A 25728-nucleotide genomic window follows, 5' to 3' on the forward strand; every position below is an offset into this window, starting at 1 on the left:
AAAAAGTAGCTATGCTTGATTTCAATGTCAAATATTATATACAGTACATTATATCATTTTTCAATTTAAACACGAATATACATTTTCATGAGTAATAACGACAGTAATAAAAACAGAAACGATTCGGGGCCATCCAGCCTGAAGTGCGTGTAATTCGGCGTTCGCATCAGTCTGGCGATCGTAAAACACAAGTTGTTGAAACAAGAGAGTTGTTGTAGTCCTACGTATATCAGCCCATGATACCGAGTCTTCGAGATTAGAGTGGTAAGTACGGTACACAGTAAATTCGGTAACTTTTTACATTGGGATATTTATTTTTGTGTATTCGTAAGTTTATTTATGCCAATTTCATATAGTAAACAAATTTTAAATACTAAAAACATACAAAACACCGAAAAATATGTTATGCAAAAATAAGCTATTTTAAATGTGATTATTCGTTGATTTTTTTTTTATCCGGCGCCCCCTTCTCCCCGAAGCCGCCGGATAACCGATGATCTACCATATTTCTTTTGCATAAGCAATGAGGACTTCATTGGGGTATTTACTAATATATTTACCCAAGAATGTCAGTGTGTAACGCGCGTGACGTCACTCCACGTCGACCAGCCCCCCCCCCCCTCATTAATAATCATGAACAGGTTACGTCCTCCATATGGACCCGCCCCTCATTAATAATCATGAGCGGGTGACGTCACTCCACATCGAACAGCCCCCCTATTAATCATGAACAGGTGACGTCCTCCAAATGGACACCCCCCCCTGCATTAATAATTAGCGGGTGGCGTCACTCCACATGGGGGGGCGAGGCGCCTCCTCCCCCCTCCTTAGCGTCAACTTACAACCCTCACTACAAAGGCAGAATCCTCACGTCACGCGATCTCCGTAACGCTATTGAGACATCGAAGTAAAAAGGACGTCATGATGAACAAGGGATTACAAATTTCACACGAATGGATGCAATGACTATCACGTCGGGGTCTGCTTTTCGCTTGCAAGTTTCAAATTTACTGCAATACACCCGTCCTTGGACGGGCAAAAGGTAGTCAGGAATATCACTCGTCACAATAACGATGGCAAACATTATTTAATAAATAAAAAATTATGTATTCTGATAACTGTACTCTTCGAGTGCGTTCTACTCTACTCTTCCTATGTGTCAGCGGTGGAAGATGAGGTTGTGGGTGCTGTTGCCCTCCCAATTTGGGTCATTCTCAGAGAAGAGCTCCGGGACCTCCGTGATCGTAGCGATGCCCTCAAATCGACATTTCTCTGGCGAGGTTTCTTTTTGGGGGAGACTGAGACTCCATCTTGTTCTTGCGAGTTCTCCTCCTTGGCTAAACAAATAGATTTTTTTTTCATGGAATCGTCACCACGAATCGTAATAATCGAATCAAGGGGGGTGGGGGGGTCTGATTGTCTGAGGGGCGCAAGTCGCCACTCTCATTGGCTGAGCGAATGATGGGGGCGGGGGGGACGTTTCCTCGACCAGCGCTGCTGCGTGGTGTTCTCACTACTAAGCATTTGGTAGATTATTTTGATTGTCTTATTTTTTGTAAACATTTTCTCCAGGACAAAGAGCCAAGAACAAGTCGGCTTTCTGAGGGTCACGCGCTAAGCGAGGTCTGCCTGCATTTTCCAGCTTTCCACTTAGTCAAACCCAATGAATATAGGTTACATAAGAACATAGCTTGAGATGTAACAAGTAGATTCCACGGTTAAATAAAATAAATACCAGGTGACTGAAAGTCAACACTGGCTGTTGTATGGCTGGACTGAACCCTGCCATGGGAATGTGCAATTTCCACTTCCAGCTCAGAGGAACCAATGGAGAACCGCCCATTTTATCGTTAGTGTGTGTAGACGCGCCGACTTTTTAAACATCCTAAGAGTCGTGAGCACAGCCTTGCTTATCAATGCTGCTTACACTGCCTCCTGCTGCTATGCTTTTAAACTTCCACCGCGTACATGTCGCCAAAACACTGAGCGACTATCCACCTCCATCTGTTTCCAGCCAAAGAATACAAAACACAGAATCACATCCATGCCTTTTACATTATTAATCTTTCAAGAGCGTTTAATCGATGAGCAAAATGCACCCTTCTCCACGCCTCCCGTCTCGATATAAATACAGCTCCTTCAAGAGCCGGGTTCGTCCACTCCCAAGGATTCTTTATCGTTCCAGAGGCAATGCAAACAGCCTGAGACACAGGCTCAACCCGCAAACAAAAAACGCTTGCTCCACTTCTCGCTGTGAGTGTGCGCCAGAAAAAACAGGGTCGTCATGGTCTGCAAGCCACATTTACACACACAGACACGCAGAAGCACACACATGCAGACACGTGCACACACGTATGAATACGTATGCAGACACGGAGACGTACACACACGCAGACACAAAGAAAAGAAACAAAGATTTCCTGTATAGCCTTAACAGACGATTTGGGCAAGGGCTGTTAGCGAGCATCTATGAAGGCCGGCACAGCACACGAGGGGGTGGGTGGCCAGCACCACGCTCGACCACCTTTGTCTCTCTGGTGGCAATGTTTACACATCGCATCAGGCACTCATTGGAGGCCGAGTCGACCTAGGGGAGGCCCAGGACCGGTTCATCGTCACCACCACTGGCCGTGAGCAGGAATTGAACTCGGGTCACCGGGTTCATAGTGCAGAGTGCTAACCACTGTGTTACCACTCCCCACACACGCAAACACCTACACGTACACGCAAACACCTACACGTGCACGTAGACACATACACACAACACACAAGCAGATATATACACACACACATTAAGAGGCGTACACACACGTACACATACACGCAGACATACACACAGATGCTAGGGACGATCAGGTTTGAGAAGGGGATATTAAAATATGCACACTCACACTTTTTCATGCATTTTTTATAACAGTGACCCCAGACACCAAAATGCATTACCTATTAAATTACCACTGCTACATTTCATAGAATTTTGGTTCCCATATAAAATGCTTCGTGTGCCAGTAGTTAATTTCAGGTCTCCTTTAAAAGGGACTCGTGATAGCATAGGTTATAAGAGTTGCACGTTTATAAACAAACTGGCTTACTGAATTGGTGCTCTCCTGATTACAAATTAAATCTGTCCATCTCTCTACCTATCTATTCACATGTAGACAAATAGCTTCACAATCTCCCTCATACAAAGACCCCCGTATAGCCTGAACTAACTGTTGGGTCAAGTGCTGTTAGCGAGCACCTACGAAAGCTGGCAGGGCACACGAGGGGGTGGGTGGCCAGCACCAACCCCGGCCACCTTTGTCTCCCTTGTGGCGATGTGTACACACCGCACCAGGTATTTATTGGAGGCAGAGTCGACCTAGGGGAGGCCCAGAACGGGTTCAGATAATCGTCACTGGTGTTGGTTGTGAGCGGGAATTGAACTCAGGTCGCCAGGTTCATTGCCCAGTGCGCAAACCGCTGCCCTTCCGCTCCCCACATAAACACGTGCACACACACACTCTGGACGTACTGTATGCATGTAAACACGTTGAGCATCTCTACTACGACTACTGCTGCTGCACACCGGGTCTCAAGAGAGGTACCCCCTTCGTCACTTCACCGATGAGAAGGGGCTGTGTTTGCGTGATGGCGCCTTGCGTCTGCAGGGGCCGAGTGGTGCCCCGTCCCTGCAGGCTCGCACGCGCATTTTTGTGGCGTCGGCCATTATCGGCTTCCCAGCGGAAATTCGGCTGCTTTGGGGAGAAGGGAATTCCACCGCGAGTCAGTTTTTTTGTACTCCAAGCACGGTGGACGCAAGCATGAGCACGGCTCCGAGGGCCGTGGCCGGCACGTGCGCACGGGGTCGATCCTCGAGCGGCGGTTACGAAGCGCCAGGCGTCGTTAGCCGCACCGTAGCATTAGCAAGAGCACGCTAAAAGGCGAGGCTTTGATGTGCAAACAAGCGCAAACCCGAGTGCCGGGCAACCGCGACGCGTATTCATTACAGTCAAAACAAATGGTGCTCAAAACGGCGTGTTCGTAGATTACACACACATACACTAATATCTCCCGTGCAGCCACACTGACCGCTGGAGCAAAGTGTTGTGAGCGAGCGTCTATTAGGGCCACCGCAGCACTACAGCAGCACGGGACAGGGTAACGGTGGGGACAAAACAGCACGTGGCTGGCCACCTTCCATTTGTCCAGTTGTGCTGCTGACAAAAGTGTTTATCGGAAACTCATCTCAGGCCGAGTCACCCCGGAGGAATACCCAGGCGAGGTTCGGATACCAAACGCCGCGAATGTTACGTTGTCAGAAATTCAATGCAGGTCTTTGGGAATGGCCATGTGCAGGCGACTGCACCGTGTCCTACGTCCACTGCAGCCGCCACCACTTACGACACAACATTCGGATTGATAAAATTATCAGTAGAGTAGCGCATGTCATTTTAGTGCTGATCCAATAGAAATGCACATTATTATGATCACATTAGTATGTGAAATGTACAGAATAGTTTCACACGCCTCTTTAAGATAGTCTTGCAAAAAATAAAAATCCCACTTCATCCCAGCTTCAAGGGCTAACTACACCCGACACCCTGGCGGCACTCTGCACGCAAGCGGCCTTTACCTAAGAACGCTAATTAGTAACGAAAGATCGACTTTATTCCACAGCCACTGATCAAGCAGCACGTATCAGGCACGCGCGTCTGCCGTGGCAGGGGCGCACGCGCCAGCACCTCGTCTCCCAACATCACCCTCCCGCTGCCGCTGGAGAAGGAATTAAGCAGCAGTTGCTATCGGGCCAGCGCGGAGTAACCCAGCACTCAGGTGGGTACGCCGCCTCCGCTGCCTCCACCGTAAGCCGCGTTCAAGCCGCCTCCCATTACTTGTGAATGTCAAAGCCTGGAATCGTGCCGGACAGGCAATGGGGGGGGGGGCCCTGCCACACAAAACAGGGGCCTCCATCCGTCACCAAACAAGAGCCCCACGCCGTACACAACTAAACGGGACAAAAGAAAACTATTATTCCAGGTAAGGCCCACTGAGCTATGTAGCTCTTTTTCAGAAGGGACCTGGGCCACAAAACGAGAGCTCAACGAAGTGGCTTATCGTGTGGAAATTTATAGCAGCCAAATACCATAACTGCATGATTCTAAATGTGGAGTTAAAAACCGGAGAACGGAGAAAAATCCACGCGCCCGGAGGGAAAAACGCAAAATCCAAATATACAGCAAGCATCGGGGGTTGGGATCGAACCCATGCGCTCCTGCATACCAGGCGAGGTAGTTAACATCTCTCCACCTCCGTACTTTCTCGAACGGAGAAAAAGGCAAATGAAGCAATGCAGCCTGACATTGTCTGGTGCGTTGGGTCAATATCAGGAGATTTGGGCCAGAAGGGACCGGTTTACTGCGAAGAATAAAAGTTGTTATCCAGCCAGCCGATGTCATGTTTGATGTGCACTCCTTGCAATTGTTGAGAGCACTTTATGATGATGTTTGTGAAATGCTCTTTGGGGATAAAAACATTTGTTTTAAGTGCCTATATTTTTAAAAACACACACAAAAAATACTATTGTTGTCACTTCCAGTTGTTTGTATATCCCAAGTGATAACAAGTAGCTCTCTGCAATGGGCTGTCCTACCCCCCAGGCAAGTGGCGATACCCGATGTCATTTTTAACGGAGCCAAACAATGGAAAGGCAATCTTCCCCAGTGGGTAAACTCAAAATAAGCGGCCGACTCCCACATCATATCCGGAAGCATTTGCAGTTCTCACCCAGTCAGGTTTTCAAAATATTTTCGGCTAAGCCACTGCTGTCATACCTGAAACCGCCTACGTGTGACTCAATCGACCATGACGGAAAGGCCATTTTCAGACATTTTGACAATGGGATGTTTTATTTTACTGCACCTAACTTTCAGCACTGCCTATATACACCGTTAACTGTCAAGCAAACATGAGCCTGTAGTTTTTACGCCACGAATAACCGTAATCTATGCAATGTGAGTCCAAGCATGTCTGCCAACATTTTGCCGAAACCGACCTGTGCGGTTGAGAGTGAAGGATGCTACGCATTGCGTCTAATTGCCACCGGAGCCCGCCATAAACCACAACGGTCACCATCGCATTTATCTCATTCACAAGTAACACACAACAGTGCATCACCTTTGAACAAATAAACGAGCGCTTTGGATTTGGACCAAACAAATTTTGGGTGCCGACCTGCTCCGAGCATTTCTGCTGAACGAACGCGCACCCCCCACAAAGCAGGGCGAAACACTGCACACGCCGCTTTGCTAAACGGGGGCGAGGATTAAGCGAGAGAGTCGAATGTGCAAGCCACGCGCACAAGCTCCAAGCTCGCGGTGGAAGAGCTCTGCCACCGGTGGGTTTGGGAGTTCACCGACAGCGGCGCTCGCAGCCAGTGGGGGGAGGGCGGGGGCACATCCAGACACGTGGTCAATCCGGAGCAGATTAATCCTAATTAACCCTTCAGGTACCTGGTATTGACGAGACCGCCTGTGCTCAAGGTGATTTAATCATTTATGTGCCACTTATTGCCGAGCAGTGGTTTTGGCAACGGGAAGCCATCTTAGTTCAGCACAATTCATTTTTAGCCACGTGAGCATTACATTTTTGTAGCTCTTATTTGGTAATTCGAGGCGTTATAACATTAAGATGACTCTTAACCACAGCGTACATTTGCCTGTCCAAGCCAAATACTATTAATATAACTCTGAGAATACTCAGTAACAGGTGCATAGTGAATGCATTGCTTCTGTGTCGGGTGGTGGCGGGTTTAACAACACATTTATATTTACGCGATCTAACAAAAAAACTACTATGGATATTGGTCGCAAAAGCTTACTACGTGTTAAACTGCATTTCTTCTCCAGCACAAATACAGGAGGCAAGCGGGAAAGGTGAACAATTCAAGAAACCTGAAGCAATGACAAAAGAAGCGCCCATTGAAAGGCACAATATTGCAACGCCATAACCATTTACAGCCTAATCACGAGGGTTTACTACTTTACAAAGTGCAGCATGCGAGCAACAGATACCAGAGGGGCTAATTGGTCATAACCTCAATTTTAATTAAAAGCCCTCGATTATAATATGCTGTGTAAAACGACAGCGAGGCTTTTACGTGGAGCTGATATTATTCAAAGCAAACCCCTCGCGTGGCCATCGCACGCACGCGTGACGACAACGATGATTACAGCAAACACATTTTTCAGCATTGTAATAATACTTGCGCAGCTCATCATGTTTACTGCGTCGTATTGTCTTTTGAGGGTGGGGCAGGTGTGCGCCTTAACGAGCTGCGGAGAGGCTTTTCGGCTGCTTAGTGACAGCTGAAACCGGCACCGTTGGCAGTCAGGACTTGAGAACAGGTTTGGTGGCGACGGCGGAAAGGGGGGCTTGTTGCGTGTGTTCAGGATGATCGGTAGAACGATACCTCCTGTCCGCGGTGCCCATAAGCCGAACGTCAGAAAGGGCGCTTGTGGCGTGCAGCAACTGAGAGCGCCGTGCACTTAACTGGCACGAACGTTGAGCATTACGTTATGCTCACGATGCATAATACATCCAGCCATACGCGAGAATTGATTGCTGGTGATTTACGCGACGGTAATCACATGCAAACGACGTGCTCTTACATGCGTACGAGAGAACAAAACTGTAAAACCAAGAATACAATTCGGGAGAGAAAAAAACATGACAAGAAAAATCGAATCCAATCGCAACCCCGAGTCGTGAAAAGTAATCGAACCGCTGGCGGAGTGAATTGACCAATGCCTTATGGATACGCCGTGGCAATGTGGACGTAAGTGGCCCCCACTTCTCAATTGCCTGGGTGTCTGCATTACCTCAGCCGTGAGCCACATTCAATTACGTAAAGAAAATAGGACGCGTCTGAACACGCCGATTAAGCTTCCTTCCTCTCGACAGGCAGCAGCAGCAACAGGCACAGGGCCCTCTACCCAGAACCGAGAGGCCTCTCCTTCTCAAGACGCGGAGCGGCAACGAGGAGCCCAAATACAGTGAGGAGAGGGAGGCCGTTTGTGTCTAAAGGTGTCTGTAAAGTGGTGACGCTCAAAGCGCAATTCATTTGAAGCAAGCGGTCAAAGGAAGAGGTCAATTTTGAAGCCATTTCTCCATCAAACAGCACTGTATTTATAACCCATTTTACACACACACAGATGGACAAACTGGTGGATTTCCCCACACTTGCCGACCGCACATACACACACACACACGGACACATGTATAGACACACACTCTTCATCAGACACGAAAGTCGCTGCTACGGGTAGCTGTGTGCATTATGCACCACGAGGCAGCTGTGTACATGCCGGTGGGTGCAAGCTACAGTACTGTATGTAGCCTTGCGCGCAAGCGAGACCCCGCACGGCCGGCACAAAACGCCGCGCCAGCTTTGAGGGGCGACTGCGCCAGGTTGTGCTGTAAAAGCGCTGCTCAGAACTCAGGCGTGGACTCGGGAGAAAATAGCCCCTTGGTAACGCACGCACAGCTGGACTACTCCGCATCGCCGGGTCGCGAGGGCATCACCATCGGCGGGACCCCGGGCCGCTGCATTATATATGCCCGTCAAAGACACTCGGGTAGCCCTGCTTCCCCGAAGAGAACGTGGAGGCGAGTGCTGTTGGGAACCACCTGTTAAGACCGTAACGGGCCAAGTCGGGGTGGTGCGGCCGGAACCATTGCTGACACACTTTGTTTCCCCTGTGCTTTTGCTGGCATGCCACACAAGCTACTCAAATGTGGCACAGTCAACCTTGGGGAAGGCCCTGGACAGGTTCAGAACCTACTTGCCACCGATGTGCATCAAAGCTGGTAATCTATCCCTGGTTGGCAAGACGGTAGCGGAGGACATCACAATACTGCTTTCCCAATATTCCTTCCCTTTCAACCCCCTAGGCTTTTAACACCTCAATCCCTCCCCTCTACAATAACCGCACAGAATTAAATGACAGTCTTCTCCACACAAGTACACCGCGTTATTTGTAAAGGATCTTGAGATATACTGTAATAGCATTTCGATGCTTTAGAATATCTAAATTGTATTTTATTAAAAATTGGTACACAGAATCTCACACACACAAACTGTACAACCACAAATACGTGTGAACTATACTGCTTGAATAATGTCTTAAGCGCGTAAACACTGCGAAACTAAACACTACACACTATCATTATTTATCCTCCTCCCGTAACCACAGGGCTCCCCTGCAGTTGTTGTTTTTTTTTCCACAATGCTGACAGAAGGAATCCTACCGACACAGATTATTTAAAATGTTTTTTTTTTCAAGAGCGTACAAAACTGGCTACCCTAAAGAAAATGGCACACGTGCTCTGTGGGTCAGTAGTACACACACAAACCATGGCAGATGCGGACACCTGATGCACAGGAAAAATAAAAACTCATTCCAGTGTGCGACTGTGGGCATCCACAACAGACCATACAGCAATGTAACGACGCAACGCCCGATCCACAAATACGCAGGAGATATCGCGGCGGTACACTTCGCTGCTCCCGACACAGTTGTTTGCCTTCACCACCTGAATGTGAAATTGTAGTTGTTACTCTGCATATACATCAGCAGCCATATGAAAGAAGTAGCAGTACACACTCCACCCACCCCACACTGTATTCACAGGATAGCGCGCGAACCCAACTGGCATTACGTAATGGTCCCGCGGTTTCCAAAAAAAATTCTCAGATTGATACGAAAACCTTTTTCTTTTCCCTCAATAAACTACGCACCAAGTTCGCTGCCCACACTCGGGGATTTCCCAAAGTTGGCGACGTTCGGCACAGTTTGAACGGAACAATAGCCTCGGCGATGACCGAGAGGTCAGTTGGGAGAAAACCTTAACTGGATCATTTTACTGCTCACCCACAAGGCCGAAAAGCAACGTGGAAATTTCCGCTAAGTTGTCGAAAAATGTGTCCACATGTACAAAGGCCAACAAAGTCAGTTACAAATCCTATAACTATGACTCATCCTCAATAAGTCATACACAATGTATACAAAAATGTACAAGGCACCGCGTTATGAGGACACGCCACGCCTTTGATGGTCCGGCTGCAGTGAGTGTGGTTGAAACCAACCCAAGGTTACATTTTTTTTTAAAAGAAATGCTGCTGGGGACACAATCTGGAAAAGCCCAATATGCTGGTGAATTAAATGTTATTTCCTTACACTGATTGAACAACCACCCCTTCCCCACCCCCCCATTACCTACTTGTCTGTTTTAATGTAGGTCATCAACACAGCAAGTTTCAGCAAATAACGATAAGAAACATCCAGAGGTGAGTGACGATCGTGGACTATTACTGCCGGTTTTTATTTTTCCAGGTAAGGCCCACTAAGCTATATCGCTCTTTTTCAGAAGCGACCTAGCCACAATTGATAGCCCACATAGTGGCCTTATCATGTGGAAATATATAGCAGCCAAATACTCCAAACACATGTGGATTTTAAATGTGGAGGGAAAAACTGGCGGACCCGGAAAAAACTCCACACGACCACGTGGATAGACATGCAAACTCCAAATATACAAGTCTCAGGGTCGGGATCGAACCCACGAACTCCTTCATAGCAAGTTAGGTAGTTAACATCTTGGCAACGTGTAACAGCCACCCCTCCCCCCCCATTACCGACATGGCTGTGTTAATGCAGGTCGTCACTGCAGCAAGTTTCAGAAAATAACGATAATAACAGCCAGAGGTGAGTGACCATCGCAGACAGTGACGTTACCCGAACGTGTTGGAGGCAGCCAGCTGTAGGTTTTTGAGCACTAAGAAACGTCTTCGAGTGTCAACAGCCATCGTATACAAGGGCAACTTTAACAACAGGAACCTAACACTCACCCAACTGTCTCTTACTGGGAACAACTGCCACCCATTAAAGCAAAGTGTTCTAAACACTAGCGCAATAAAAAAAACTTGAGAAAGAAAGGGAAGATAAATGACTGTTTTCCAATGTTTAACAGCAGAGGTCAGGTCTGCTATGTGACCCTGGCAAACCTTTTGGTCGGACCAAAGGTTCGCCTTCCAAGGTCCCGTTAGGTTCCGACAGCTCTGTGGAGAATGACTCGAGTCCACGAAAGCCAAGACACGTATCCCATCTCAAGGGCACAGATGAAAATACATGCAGTTTTGCAGGTGGGAAAACGGACTTCGTTGATATAAATTATTATCAAAAATGCATTCAATAAAACGAGAGGCTTTCCGCGGCTCTATCCGCGAAACAAAACTATGTGCATGTTTACCTCGCTGCTCGCCAAAGAACACAGGAGGCTACGAAGATATTCTTTGATGGGGGGAATTCAGTCAGCAGAACTGTTTAACATCATGAAAATTCTATTTTTAACTAACCCCAGCAGTTACACCAATTGATAACTTCACTTCACTCAAATTTGTTTGCCATTTCGCATCATATCCGTGCTTGTTCGCGGTTATAATACACACGTATTTTAAGCACTTTGTTTACAAAGAGAGCAGCATGCAGCGGTGTGTATGCAAATTAAGATTTTAAATGCACATATATTTAGTGCAGCAACACTAAAGCCCGGATGCATTCACCCCCCTGGAGATTGGATCAATCGTCACGATTCTGGCTCGCGATTGGATTCGAGAGTAAACGTGGCGAATCAAGCGGCTGCAGCAAGGGTCATGTAAACCGCATTACATGCAACATATACAAATATAACATTAGCGATTCTTACATGTGCATGTAAATCCATGTATTATTAAGCCCGAGCTTAACAGCAGCACTGGCATTGTAGAATTTAGGCATAAACAAAACAGCCCTTCACCGCCTGAACATCGGCGACACTCTCAACCACAAAACAACATCTGCACGTGTCATCTTTTGTCAAATATCCTACTTGTCTCTCCGTTCTTAGCCCAATAATAATACGTGACCCGAATTTTTACGCACTTTCTTTTTTATCTTGTACTACAATGTGTTTGTGGCACCAAGGACACAAGACAACTTGTTTGCCATCTGAATTGTCACAACAACAGCAAACAAGCATTCTTTACCGCGATATAAAATTACTCGCGTACATTCTTTTATCAGGGCACACGTAACCTTTTTTTGGATAATGTATTTTGAATATTTATCACCATCTGCCATGTAACGTGCATGAGCGCACGGCCACCTACACAAAATGTAAACGAAGCACCGCATCCACTCTGGCAGCTGCGGCCAGCCGGCTACTCCGAGCAAACAAAACAAACGCAAAATAACAGTCATTTGACGTGATGTACCTTTTTTCGCTGGTTGACTTGGAGTTTTTATGAGGCATGTAGGTCAGAGTTCTGTGTAAAAAAATCGGCTGGAAACAAAGAGAGACACGCAGAGATGTTCCTATTAGAATGGTGACAGTGCATGCCTCCACACGGGACACATCTTCTTGAGCAAACTAAGTAGGCCAACGTCACGTTTAGACCTTGGATAGACCAGGAATGGCCAAAGTTTACCAAAAGGGGGGTGGTAGCATTAGCAGGTTGGCCCACGCCTGAGTGTGGGAGAAAACTGGGAAATGCTTTCTGCCTTATTCGGAAACACGGATAGGGAATCGTCAACATAACCAGAGCACTTCATCCGAGGCTGGTGGGCAGGAAAAAATATACGTGCGCTCTTCCAGACAACAACATCCCCCGTGAAGGCACCGTCTGCGAGCAAATGTCCAGAAACATTTCATAACGGATAAGGCGCAAAGAGCATTCAGCCTCAATGCCACAACGTAACGAAACAATTAACAATATAAAGGTACGCTTCACAAGCAGTGGGCAAAACTCTGGGACACGGTAATTAAACAATGAGAAGTTGCCAAGGATTGTCTGGAGTTTTTCCAGGATTGTGCCGCACGACTCGGTCTAGTGCTCACAGCATGACAAACCAATGATACCTCTCCTAAAAATACACCACGCGTTTCAATTGCACGTTTCACTCTTGGCAATGGATCATCGGCAGAAAAACCAGTCTGCGTTACAAACAAACATACATAATTATTGGGGTTATGTCGCCAGGTGAATGTGCGTCTGAGTGCACTCACCGCTATTAGGTTTCTTGTCCGGAGAAAGCGGTAAATTTGAGTTGGCTCTGCAAAAAAGCAATCATGCCAAAAGATAAGACATTATTGTACAATTACACATGCATAAACATTCTTGGTGCGTGTGCATGTACACACTCTATGGTTGTGTGTGTACACAACAGAACACACAAAGAACGTGTACCTACACGGTGTGTGAGCAACCAATAGCGCGACAGCACGTTGTGTGAAGTGAAATATTTGACCTTACAATTCATGCATTTGGATCTAGTGGCCAACATGGACAGGAGGCCACGATGAGAAGCTATAACGTCGTGGTACCTGCTGCCTTCAAGTAAAAGCAGCTTCTCTGTCATACGTTCCCTTTCAGCGAGACTTGCTCTGATGTCAATTACCAAGTCCACGTACGAACACGGGTATTTATTTAGAAAACATCGACATGTTCACGGGAAAACATGAAATGCAACAGCTTAAAACACACACACACCATGCAATTGTGTACAATGTAAAATTCTCTAAGGGCAATGTACTCGTTGGTATTAAGCCATTTGTTTTGCAATTGTTTGATAATACGGTTTACAATTACATTTAATATCCTCCTCCCATGCACTGAGATTTGTTTTTACTTTAAATAAAAATTATAAGGTCATCCTTCAGAGACATCGTCATCTCAGTGGACTTGCATGCTTTAAACTGCGCTCATACGTTGCGTGTAAAATAGACGTATGACTTAAGTCTGCCGTCACCTTTTTAAAGGACCTGTTTATAACAGGGGTGCACACACCTCACAGTGTCCACCTGTACTCGGGTGTAAAGCACACAAGATGTGTTGTATGCGCAGCAAAAAAACTGCAGATGCTCACACAAAAGTATGACTTTACGAGCTTGGCGTGCTACGCTTGTTGGAGAATTCATCAAATTTCTTAGACCACCAATTCCGAGAACAAGTGTCGCCAGATAGGGTGGATACAGCCCCACCACCACCAATGACGCTGCCTATCCAGCTCGTGCTGCGATCAGCAGTTAACCTGGCGCAAGCCTACACCTCCGTTCACTTTCCTAGCGAGGTGTTTGCTTTGGGGCTAGCTTCTAGCTAGCTAGTAGCCAGGCTGCATCTATAAACAGTGCTGCATAACGCACCTAGATTGCATCAAATACTGCACACGCAATGCCTCTCTCGCAAGTTCACAAACAGGCGACTGCATTTCATGACGATGCACGGTGATGACAAAATGGGCGAGCTAACTGCCAAAGAGAACATGTGGTGGTGGTGGCGGCGTGTGGATGTTTATGTGAACGTGTGTATGTGGGAGCAGCGTAATTGCTGCTGGCTCCTGAGTAAGGGCAGTGGCCTGAAACGTCTACTCAGGTTTTTTTCTTGCTATGTATCAGGAAAATTACATGTTCGTTTTTACATTGTATGTGTGTATGCACGTATATACACTCGCATATATATGTATGTGTATATAAATACACAAACATGTACCCTTGTATTTGTAACGGGTTATTTGAAATGGCACTATGCAGGTTTAGGTCTGTACACTGAAATATGTTTGTGGCTAATAGGGCCAAGTTTATTTGCAAACGGAGTACATTATTTCGTTAAGTGGCGAGGTCAACGTTTTGTTTGTACTTTGGCAATCTCTGCACCTGTGTGTGAGCACGTGTGTGGACATGTCCACTCATTCATGTGTTTACATGTCTGTAAACTAGATTTACTTGCTGTGCATATATGCACGTGTGTATACACGTAAAATTACATGGCGTGTATGGCTACATGTACATGTCACATATATGAATTGAACGATATATCCATGGAGGCTGCATATATATCAACTCTTTACACACGTCTGGGTAGATGTGTCAATATTAAACCGTTTGGTACACACCTGTACAGGTGTATACCAAACGAAACCCTTGTTTGCGTGTGAAGATTGTGTAGGTTTGGGGAAATATAAATACCTTGCGCTATAATTTGCAACGTTTTGGACAATACAATGTCTATTTTGTCTGCTACTTATAGTATATATGCATACGTTTTACAATGCATGTGTGCATGGTACGTGTAAACATTCTGCAAATATTTAAGAAAATGTTTCCTGTGATTTTTGGATATATCTATGTGTTTGTGTACAATGCGTTTCCACTAATGTCAACCCATTGCATGTGTAATGTGTTTGTGCATTAACAATGTGTTGGCGTGCAAACGCAGCGGATTCACATTGGTACACGCGAATACGCAGCGGATCTTACTGGTGCATGGTATGTACAGTACAGTATTTAAGTTGTTTTGGGTGTGCACGTTGTTTGTTTAGAATACACACGTGTGTGTAGTACACGCATGTGTACGTCCTGCATACACTGCCTACACATTGCGCACTGCGTGGCCTGTACCAATGCACGTGTACGCACTTCGTGTACCCTATAATGTCGGTGTCACAAACAATCACGAGATATGTGAAGACTACTGATCGTCTTTTGCATGGACATATAGCCGTGAACATGTCACACTGTGTACGTGCAAGTTACGCTTTGAGTGTATACTCTGTGTGTACACAATTACAATGCGGGTGTATTGCAAGAACAGTGTAAATAAACATGTAAATGGATATTTAAAGGATTATCATGCCAATGTGTATATGATGTTATAACGTGTATGGCTTGGGTAATGTGAAATACGTGCGTACGTGTCGACGAGTGTGTGAATGAATGTCTATGTACATACATTATGCATACTGTATGAATGCGTGCACGTGTGTACGTGCGCATCGGTGTGTATTAACGTGTACGTTCACGTGTTGTGTGTGCATTAATGAATGTACCGGTGCAAATGCAAATTGTGTGCATCGTGTACCCATGAGTTGTGCATCATTGTGTGCATTGATGTGTGCGCGTGAAACCGCGAATGTGGATTCATGTGTACGCATGTATATACATTCTGTGCATTCATGTGTTTATGAATGTATGTATGCATGTGTGTACGTACGTGCGTACACGCGTATACATGTGTGTAAACGTGTTCATTCATGTCCGCATGTTTTCGTGTGTGCACGTGTAGACATGTGTGCAGACGTGTGAGAACTTGTGTGTGTGAACGTGTGCGCACACGTGTGCACACGTATGAACGTGTACGCACGCGTGTGCACGTGTGAACGTGCGCGCGCACGTGAATGCACGTGTTGACGCGTGCAGACGTGTGTGAACGTACGTATGCACGCGTCTGTGTGTACGTACGTGTGTGTACACGTGTGAACGTGTATACGTTACACAAACAAAACGCGGAGCCATGTCTGGCACCACAATTTCTCTACGGCCCTCGTGTCGAGCAAAAACAAAAAAATCCCAAGCCCACCCAACCCCCACAACAACAACCACCACCACATCGACATCGTAACCTCAAGGCACGGAATGTTTTAGCACGGAGGGATGTGGAATGAAATAATAAATGGCGAGAGGCAGCCGGGACGCGGCGTCTCGCCACGGCTACAGCACAAAGTGCAAGACAAAGAACCACACCGGCGACGATTCGTGGCGAGACGCGAATAGCAACAGCAGAGCCACTCCACCACCATCATCATCAGTCTTTAACAACACTCAACATCATCATCCTCATGCCACCATCATAATCATCCCATGCACACAAGTGATAGACAAAAGAACGAGGGTGGGTGGCGGGGTGAGACGTACGGAGTCGATACTCGACCACTCACTTTAACCACTACCTACCATCGCAGCAAAGCCTTCCAACACCCTCGCCCACCATCATCATCACGATGCCATCATCACCATCGCAAACACACAAGCGATAGACAAAAGAACGGGGCCATACCGTGGTGAGACGAACACAGCCCCGCAGTGGCTCAACTCTCAACCGCGCAACCACCATCATCATCACCACCACCAGTCTTTAACAACATTCACCCCCATCATCAATCACAAACTCACTCGGTCTAAATGTAATAATACTCTTTATACACCGCCCGACCTCCTCCCCGCCAGTCTAGAGCTTTTCCCACAATCGGGTCGCGTTGTTGTTGTATGTTTCGTGATACATATGCGCGCGTGTTTATGTAAAATTAAAACACACAGGCACACGAGAATCATTAAGCTTCTAGGCGATCAAAGAGAGAACGGGAGAGAGAATAGTCACGAGCAGAGTGGGGAGAGAAGACCAGGCGACCGACGAGAGAGGGAAGAAAAATGAAAGGTTACGGGAAATAAATCGACGGTAAATACAAGAGAAAGGAGGCGATAGGGGAGAAAAAGAAACGAGAGAAGACGAGTGGGGAAGGGCCAAGACGGAGGGAAGGAAGCAAGGGGAGAGTGGGAAGATCGCCGCGAGAGCCACGAGGAGGAGGCGGGAGTCGTCCCCGCGTTTTTCAAGTTCTCGGCACCGGGGCCCGGCAACGGCCGCAGAGCCTCGCGCTCGCCTGGCCGCGCCGGCCGGCAAAGCGGCGCGCGGGCCCGCGGGGGACTCGGGGGGGGGGGGGGTGTGCCGACCGACTTCTCTCCCTCCCCTGCCTCCCTCCCTCTACCCGTCTCCCGAGCCCGGCGGATCTCACTCTCAAACGCCTGCATGAAGAGGTCGTGGTCCGCCTGTATCTGCTCCATGCTGGCCTTCTTGTTGCAGGAGGCGAGCGCTGAGGAGGCCGTGGCCGAGGAGGAGGAGGCGGCCTTGCCGCTGGCGTGTTTGTTGGGGGCCATGCTGCTGCTGCTGCTTCTTGCTGCTTCGTCTTCGTCTTCCCGCGGAGCGCGACTCCCTCTCCCCTCCTCCTCCTCACGGTCTGGCGGCGGAGACGAGGGGGGAGACGAAGGGAGGAGGGAGCGGGAGGAGGGAGCGGGAGGGGGGCACCGTGAAGGCGAGCGAGAGGGGGCGCCGTACGAACCGCGGGGGTCGGGAGGTGGGGGCGATGTGGGGGGTGGTGGGGGGGGTGACCGAGGGGGTGAAGGAGGCGCTGGTGGTGGAGAAGGCGGTGACCAAGGGGGTGAAGGCGGTGGTGGTGAAGGCGGTGGTGGAGGGGGTGAAGGCGACGGTGGAGGGGGTGAAGGCGACGGTGGCTGATGTGAATATCGATAGCCTTGAAAGTAGTGGAGATGGTGGAAGGGATGGTGATGATGGTGGTGGAGTCGATTGAGTGGGTGGTGGTGATGGTGGTGGCGCAGATCGTGGCGGTGGAGTTGTTGAAGGTAGTGGTGGTGGACGAAACCGTTTCAGGATGGAAGGTGGTGGAGGTTGTGATGGCGGGGTGATGATGTGATAGGACGGAGCTGGTGGAAGTTAGGTGGTAGTCAAGTCGGTGGTGGTGTTAATAAACGCCGGTGGTGAGAGGGGAAGGGATGGGTGGTGGCGACAGAAGGCGGCGGGGTTGTGCTTCTGGTTAACGTTTAATTGTGATGATTAATGGGGAATTGTGTCGATGACTAACATCGTGGAGTTGTGCTGATGATTAACGTGGTGGTGGTCGAGTTGTAGTGCTGGTGGTGGCCGTGGTGGTGAAGTTGTGCTGATGATTAAGGTGGTGTTGTGGTGGTGGAGTTGTTGCTGATGATTAAGGTGGTGGTGGAGTTGTGTTGATGATTAAGGTGGTGGTGGTGTTGTGGTGGTGGAGTTGTTGCTGATGATTAAGGTGGTGGTGGAGTTTTTGTCGTGGTGAAGTTGTGTTGATGATTAATGCGGCGGTGGAGTTGTTGCTCATGATTACGGTGGTTGGTGGTAGTAGTGGTGGTGATGGACGCGGAGGAAGAAGCTGCTGCTGCTGGTGGTGGTGGTGACGGCGAGAGCTGTCGAGTGACTGCGAGAGACCGACCCTGCCTCGGGGGTTCTGGCTGCTGGCGAGTAGCAGGAGGTGGGATGGGGCGGTCGCTCTCTCCCTGCGGTTCGGTATCGGGTCCAGTCCACGCCAATGCTCTGATGGCACGAGGTTTAGAGGTGCTGCCCTCCTACCAGAGTCTCTGTCTGTCCCTCTACTCGTCTGTCCTGTAACTTCACGTCTCCCCGTGTCTCTTCCTCGTGGCTTGTGCTTACCCCCGGCCTGTTCCCCTCTCGCCTTGCTTGCTGCTTGTCGCTGGCTGCCTCTCTCGTCTGTCCCCGTGCTGTCCCTCTTGCTACGTGTCCGTCGGTGTTGTCTCCCTCCCAGTGTCTTGCGCTCGCTATCACTTCCTGCTGCTCTGCGTGTCTCTGTTCCTTTGTCGATGCCACCGCATGTATCACTTCCTGATATGGGTTGTCTTTGTGCGATTCTCCCCGATACCCCCCCCCGTCTGTCCTTCTCACCCTGTCAATATGCTTGTGTCTCACGTGCCACTGATGGGCCCTGTCCGTCTCTCAGCGTCTGTCTTTCTCGTTGTGTCTCCTCCCCAACATATGCATCTGTCACTCCGATTGCCAGTGTCCGTGTGTCCCCGTCTGTCCGTCTGTCCTATCTCTCCCTCGTTTGTCTTAACCCTTTATGTCCTTCTGTCTCTCTGCCTTTGTCTGTTTCTCCCTCCGTGCGGATCTTCCCTGTCCTCGCTCTCCCGTGTGTGTTCCCTGGTCTCAGGGCTCCTCGTTGTGTCTCCCCTTGTCTCACGCGTGTCTCTCTGTCCCTGTCTCTCTCTTCCTACGTCTCTCTGTACCGTATATATGTATACCCTTGTCCGTCTGCCCCCTGTCTGTCTCCTTGTCTTCGTGTCTCTTCCCTGCACTGCCCCCGATGTCTCCTCCGTTCGCGTTTCCCTGTTCGTGTCCCTCCGCCTGTCTCGGTGCGACTCGCGGTCACCTTGCCCCTGCCTCTCCCTCGGTGGATCTCTGCCCACTCTCGTCTCTCTGTCTGTCTGTCTGTCTCTGTGTCTGTCTGTGTGTATCTCTGTGTCTGTGTGTGTCTCTGTGTAACAGGAGGGAGCAACGGGCCGCGTCTCTGCTCTCCTCTCCGCCCCGATCCAGACGCGAATTCGCGGGAACGCGCGCACGGCATGCTGGGTCGCGGGCGCGCGCGAACGTGCACACGCGCGCACACGCACCGACTCACACGCACAAGGCGCGTGCGTGTGAGTGTGTCAGCGCGCGTGTGTGCGGGGGCGCGTGTGTGTGGGTGTGTGTGTGGGTGAGTGTGTGTGTGGGTGAGTGTGTGTGTGGGTGAGTGTGTGTGTGGGTGAGTGTGTGTGTGGGTGAGTGTGTGTGTGTCAGTGCGCCGCCACGTGGGGTCACAACAGCGGCGCGCGCTTTTGGATATGTGTGCGTCTGGACGTGTGTGTGTGCGTCTGGACGTGTGTGTGTGCGTCTGGACGTGTGTGTGTGCGTCTGGACGTGTGCGGGTGTAAATGCCTGGTGTGCGGTGTGGGTCAACACCAGCTCTAGGGAGACAAAGACGGCCGAGTGTGGGATCTCGCCACACCACCCCGCTAATAGCATTTCCCCCCAACAGCCTGGTTAAAGGTGACATGGGAGCTCCGGATATGTGGGTCATTGTCCACCCCAGCCCCTAGATCGACTCACCCTTAAAGGAGTACCTGGTACCGGGTGTAAACATCAGCACTGGGGATACAAAGGCGGCGCGGGCGTGCCTCTGGCTCCAACATCAACTCGTGAGCCTGTCATGGATTCTTAATAGGTGCTCACTAACAACAGTCCTTCCCGTGTTAAGTCTGCCAATATGATATACCGGAAGATCTCTGCATGTGTGTGTGTGGTAAGAGAGTCGATTAAGATGAATGCGGAATCAAGATGTTAAACTATTATGGATATCCTGCCTGACCCCTATCAGATGGTGGTGTGCATACAGTCCTCGAAACAGTGACCCTTTGGTCGTTATATGGAAAACATTACTCCGTCATAGGAATGTGGAATGAGCGCCGCCCTGTCGTTTGATCTCTAACCTGTTCACGTGTATGTGTATAACCATACCTACGCACCTTGTGTTGTGAATGCAGTCGCCCAATGTGTAAAGTGGATTGACATGTACAGTATATAACAGTATACATGTTGATATATATGCTATGTGTAACGTTATGACCTATAGGTGAACACATGTTAAACATTGTAATACATATGACGTGTGCATGCCCGTATTTCGTGTCCATGTATAACGCTCAATCGATAATCTATACAATACTGTCAATAATCAATACATTATATCGACATGCACGTAACCCTATAGTCTATCCAGTCTTTATATAACAGACTGGATATTCTGTCTGACATGCTTATAGATGTACATCATATAACTTTATGGGATACACATAACCCCATAGACAACCCTCTGCACATGCTTACGTTGTGCATTAACTAACGGAGGCAATGACGGATCGATCATCTCTCTACGTGGCATCACAGCTGTCAAATATCAATACGAGAGCGCCAGCACACGACGACTGTGCAAGCGAGACCGAGAGAGATGGACGCACAGTGCATAACCACCGTAGAGACTGGACGTGTACAAGCAGGCTGGTGATTGCAGCAAGGCGTAATATACACCGACGAGTGTACACACTTCATGAGTGACAAGCTGGCGTGTACATACTATACAGGACACGCGTCTATAGAGCCCCTTTAATACATAACCCCATGCAGGAATTAATATGTAAATCTATAGCCCCGTGTATGTTGTATACGCGGAAGTCGGTGAGTTGCAATACACTAAAGTGTATCATTACATAAACACTTGCCTTTGCGGTGCATGTATGTATGTGATTTTTGTTAATTCTAAACGGGCACTCTGTTTGCAGGAGCTGACCATTATGTATACATTCAATTGTCATTGCATTGTATTGAAACGCTCGAACACAATACCAAATGCAAAAAAAAAGAAAAAACATCAAACTCTACGAATTTACATTGTCAAGATAATTATTCGCACATCTAATATTAATGTTAACTGCACGATGGGCGTTCACCTGGCTAAACGCACGAATCCTCTCGATCAGGCAGTCGGTGGATTCGTTTAGAACCTGTCGTGTACACATACATGCACATGCGGAGACGAGACACGTGTACACGTGTGCACACGCGTGCGCGCACACGTGGCTTGGCGTGCGCTGGAACGAAAAAAGGACGCCAGGCTCAGTGCGTGTAATTACCACTCCAATTAGTTGGGGATTTCAATCCCATTAACGGTCATAACGGGATTTGAGACTGGGTAATTGATAGTGTTCGGTTTAGGGGGTAGTGTCAGTAACAGGGTTAGGGGGTGCGCTTCGTAGGGGGAGTGGAATTATATAAATATTGTTTTAGAAGGTGGGGGGGGGGGTGAAACTCGAACGCTGCGCTTATTGCAGTTGCACCCCCCCCCCCCCAATGTTCTGAGCGTTTCGGTAAGCGGCCGTCTGTGGTGCCGGGAGCCCCTCACCCACGGGCCGGCAGAAGCAGCTGGAGAGCGAGCGAGGAGGGTCCGTCCCGTTCCGCGCGCACTGCGATGTCGAGAACGACCGCTGCCCTGCACGCGTTTACCCAGCCGGGGCTCGACAAGCGACAGCCACGCGCCACTCGACGCTTTTTATCTCGGTCCGAAACAAAAAGAACGGGCGCACGCGGGAGCCCAAGTCGCGTCGCTTTTGTTCCCCCGTTGGAGCGAACGAAAACAGAACGAATACTCGCGAGCGAGCCGCGGAAACGCTCCCCCAAGGGCGACGTTGAGCCACGAATAATTAGCGCAGTGCCGAGCCGGGTCGGTCCGGACGGCCACCTTCACCGATATCGCACGATACCGTGACGCGTGTTCGCGACACACACACATACACACGCATGCACTGCAGCCCCACAATAGCGAACCGCGGGGACCCCCCGCGTGGAGCGCGCTGACGTCACCGCGCGCGGTGAGGATGAGTGGAGGAGTCGCGTGGTGAGGATGAGTGGTGAGGATGAGTGGAGGAGTCGCGTGGTGAGGATGAGTGGTGAGGAGGAGTCGCGTGGTGAGGATGAGTGGTGAGGATGAGTGCAGGAGTCGCGTGGTGAGGATGAGTGGTGAGGATGAGTGGAGGAGTCGCGTGGTGAGGATGAGTGGTGAGGAGGAGTGGAGGAGTCGCGTGGTGAGGATGAGTGGTGAGGATGAGTGGAGGAGTCGCGTGGTGAGCGGAGCGCATGAGGGGTTTCACCGCCACGAGGGGCTGCTGCTACTGCTGCTCCTGCTGCTGGTGGTTGATGATGATGCTCCAGTGCTAACTCTTAACCCCCAGAACCAACCAAGCACCACCACCACGTTCAACATTACTCCCGATTAACACGCACCATCATTTTAATCGCCCAATATGCGGCCAGATGGCAGTGCAGTCATGGATTCTTGAATCTGTCTGTGCGGAGCTGTGAGTGCTTCCCCGCCTTCGTACGCATGGTGGGCAGGCTGTCTCTTCCGCTTGCTTCCACACGAATCCAAACTCTCGTGAATGGGATTGGCCAAACATCCCAATGTGGCAGGACCCTCCTGAAAAGGAGCTTTGAGTCTCAATGAGTTTCTCCTGGGTCAAGGGCATTGCTATTTCAACCGGCGTGCGGACACCACACGCACTCGTCAAGCGTCACGCATATGTTCTGTATAAGTGTGGAGGGTAATGCATGCAATGGCCATTGGCTGAGAACACTCAGCATATTTCTCTTTTCAGAATCACAATCATTTCTGATGGAGGAATCCGATAAGAGCTATAAACCTTTTTTCACAGATGTCCAGTAGGGGCGGGTCAGAAAGTTACAACAAACAACACAAAAATACGATAGGAGTGCTAAGTAATGGAAAACAAATCACTTTTTAAAAAAATCTAAAATTAAGTATTTATATTCATTTTACCAGGTAAAGCCCACTGAGCTGTCGGCTTCCTTGTCAGAAGCGACCTGGCCCGCAAATGAAAGCTGAACGAAGTTGCTTATCGTCTGGCAATGTATAGCAGCCAAATAATCCAACTCGCCCTCCACGCCCGTTTCATCACAAGCGCTCACGCCTCGAATCGTCGCCTAGACTGTAGCGACTGCTCTCGGGGTGGACTGCATGTTGCAGTACTACGCAGCCCCAGCAGGCACGCCGTGTTCCACCACCACCACGAGCGAATGCAGTATACACAATGAACGATAGGCTGCTGCTGCTGCTGCCGCCACGCAGCACCGCGAGCCCCTCTGAGCCAAGGGTTTGCTGGTTGTGCTGGGAGCAGTGCTGTTTGTGTGCGTACGCACAGGGTACGGGATGGCAGAAGTCGCTCACGGACAACGCCAGTGACGATTATCTGAACCCGGTCATGGGCGACCCCGAGGTCGACTCATCTTCAAACGAGTACCTGGTGTGGTGTGTAAACATCGCCACTTGGGGAGACAAAGGCGGCCGGGCGTGGTGTCGGCCACCCACCCCCGTGTGCTCTTCCAGCGTTCATACGTGCTCGCTAACAGCACTTGCCCCAATAATCTGTTGAGGCTATACGGGGGATCTTTGTCTTTGTTGTGGTGGGGCTGTGAGCAGTGGCGTGTGTGTGTTAGTTCTCGCGCTGTGTGTCCGTGTGTTGATCGTGGTGGTAGGAGATGGCCTGTGAGTCTGCTCAGACTATAAGTAGCTGCACGGGCTGGATAGTAAAGCACCATTACCATCAATAGCCACAGCCCCGAATTCCATCACTCACACCAATACTCATCCTAACGTCACCACTAACTCTATCCTAACCCAATCGCTAACTCTTACACTAATCTTCACCCATACCTCTGCCGCTAACCCTACCACTAACCGTACCACTCATAATTACCCTATCACTAACTCCATCACTCGCACAAACCTACCCACTAACCCTAGCACGCTAACTTGACCACAAATACTAACGCACAGAGTACAAAACACGTGCTGTATAAAGCACGTGTGAGTGTACTGTAGTGGGTGTACTGTAGTGAGTGTACTGCAGTGAGTGTAGTGCGCGTAGACTGCGGGGTGACTGCGCGCCGTGGGCGCGTGGAGCCGGCGCCGCGAGCAGCATCGCTCCGAGTCCACAGCCGCCTGGGCCTACGGGGGGGGGGCACGGGGGGGGGCACGGGGGGGGGGGGCACGGGGGGGGGCACGGGGGGGGGTACGGGGGGGGGGGGACACGTGGGGGGGGGGGGACACGTGGGGGGGGGGGACGTGGGGGGGACACGAGGGGGTGGGACACGTGGGGGGGGGGGGTGGGACACGTGGGGGGGGGGGGGCACGGAGGGGGGAACACGGTGGGGGGAATACGCGAAGAGAGGCACGGAAAGAGGAGAAGACAGACACGGAGACAGACGCGGAGCGACAGTGGCAGTGGAGACAGAGAGGGAGACGGAGAGACTCGTGGAGGTGGAGGGAGACGGGGGGGGGGAGACAGCGCGCGACAGAGACGTGTGGAGAGAGAGAGAGGACACGGAACCAGGGTTAGACACGGAGAGAGAAAGCGACGCGCAGACAGACAGGGAGAGAAACACGAAGACAGACACGGAGAGCGGGGAGACAGGGAGGAGATAGATACAGTGCAGATATAGGCGGGATGAGTAGAGACGCATCGCTGTGTAGGAGATATATTCAGAGAGAGGAGACAGATAGACAAGAGTGGAGACACGCACAGAGGGGAGAGAGATACACAGAGACGAGAGAGAGTTAAACACAGATTCAGAGAGATGGCCGAAAGGGAGAGGGAATAGTAAATGAGCCGGCGGCCACTTGGGGATTACTGCCCACACACAGCCCGAGCTCA

The 25728-nt window shown here is 49.7% G+C and overlaps 1 protein-coding gene across 5 annotated transcripts in view; it reads right to left on the reverse strand.

Moving 5' to 3' along the window:
* Positions 1-20259, reverse strand: part of SUZ12 (SUZ12 polycomb repressive complex 2 subunit) — a 52375-nt gene extending 32116 nt beyond the window's left edge. For 3 of the 5 annotated variants that reach the window (XM_078611206.1, XM_078611204.1, XM_078611205.1), the window contains exons 1-3: positions 17643-17991; positions 13084-13130; positions 12293-12360 (exon numbers count right to left, since the gene is read on the reverse strand). In XM_078611206.1, coding sequence (XP_078467332.1) covers positions 12293-12360; positions 13084-13130; positions 17643-17784 — 257 coding nt within the window. In that variant the 5' untranslated portion in view covers positions 17785-17991. Of the gene's footprint in view, positions 1-12292; positions 12361-13083; positions 13131-17642; positions 17992-18782 lie in introns of those variants that run through there. The other 2 variants (XM_078611202.1, XM_078611203.1) reach the window with 2 other exon arrangements.
* Between the last annotated feature and the right edge of the window lie 5469 nt (positions 20260-25728).

The sequence above is a fragment of the Lampetra planeri genome, chromosome 35 (assembly GCF_965212315.1).
Source record: "Lampetra planeri chromosome 35, kcLamPlan1.2.h2, whole genome shotgun sequence".
In the NCBI taxonomy this organism is placed as follows: domain Eukaryota; kingdom Metazoa; phylum Chordata; class Hyperoartia; order Petromyzontiformes; family Petromyzontidae; genus Lampetra; species Lampetra planeri.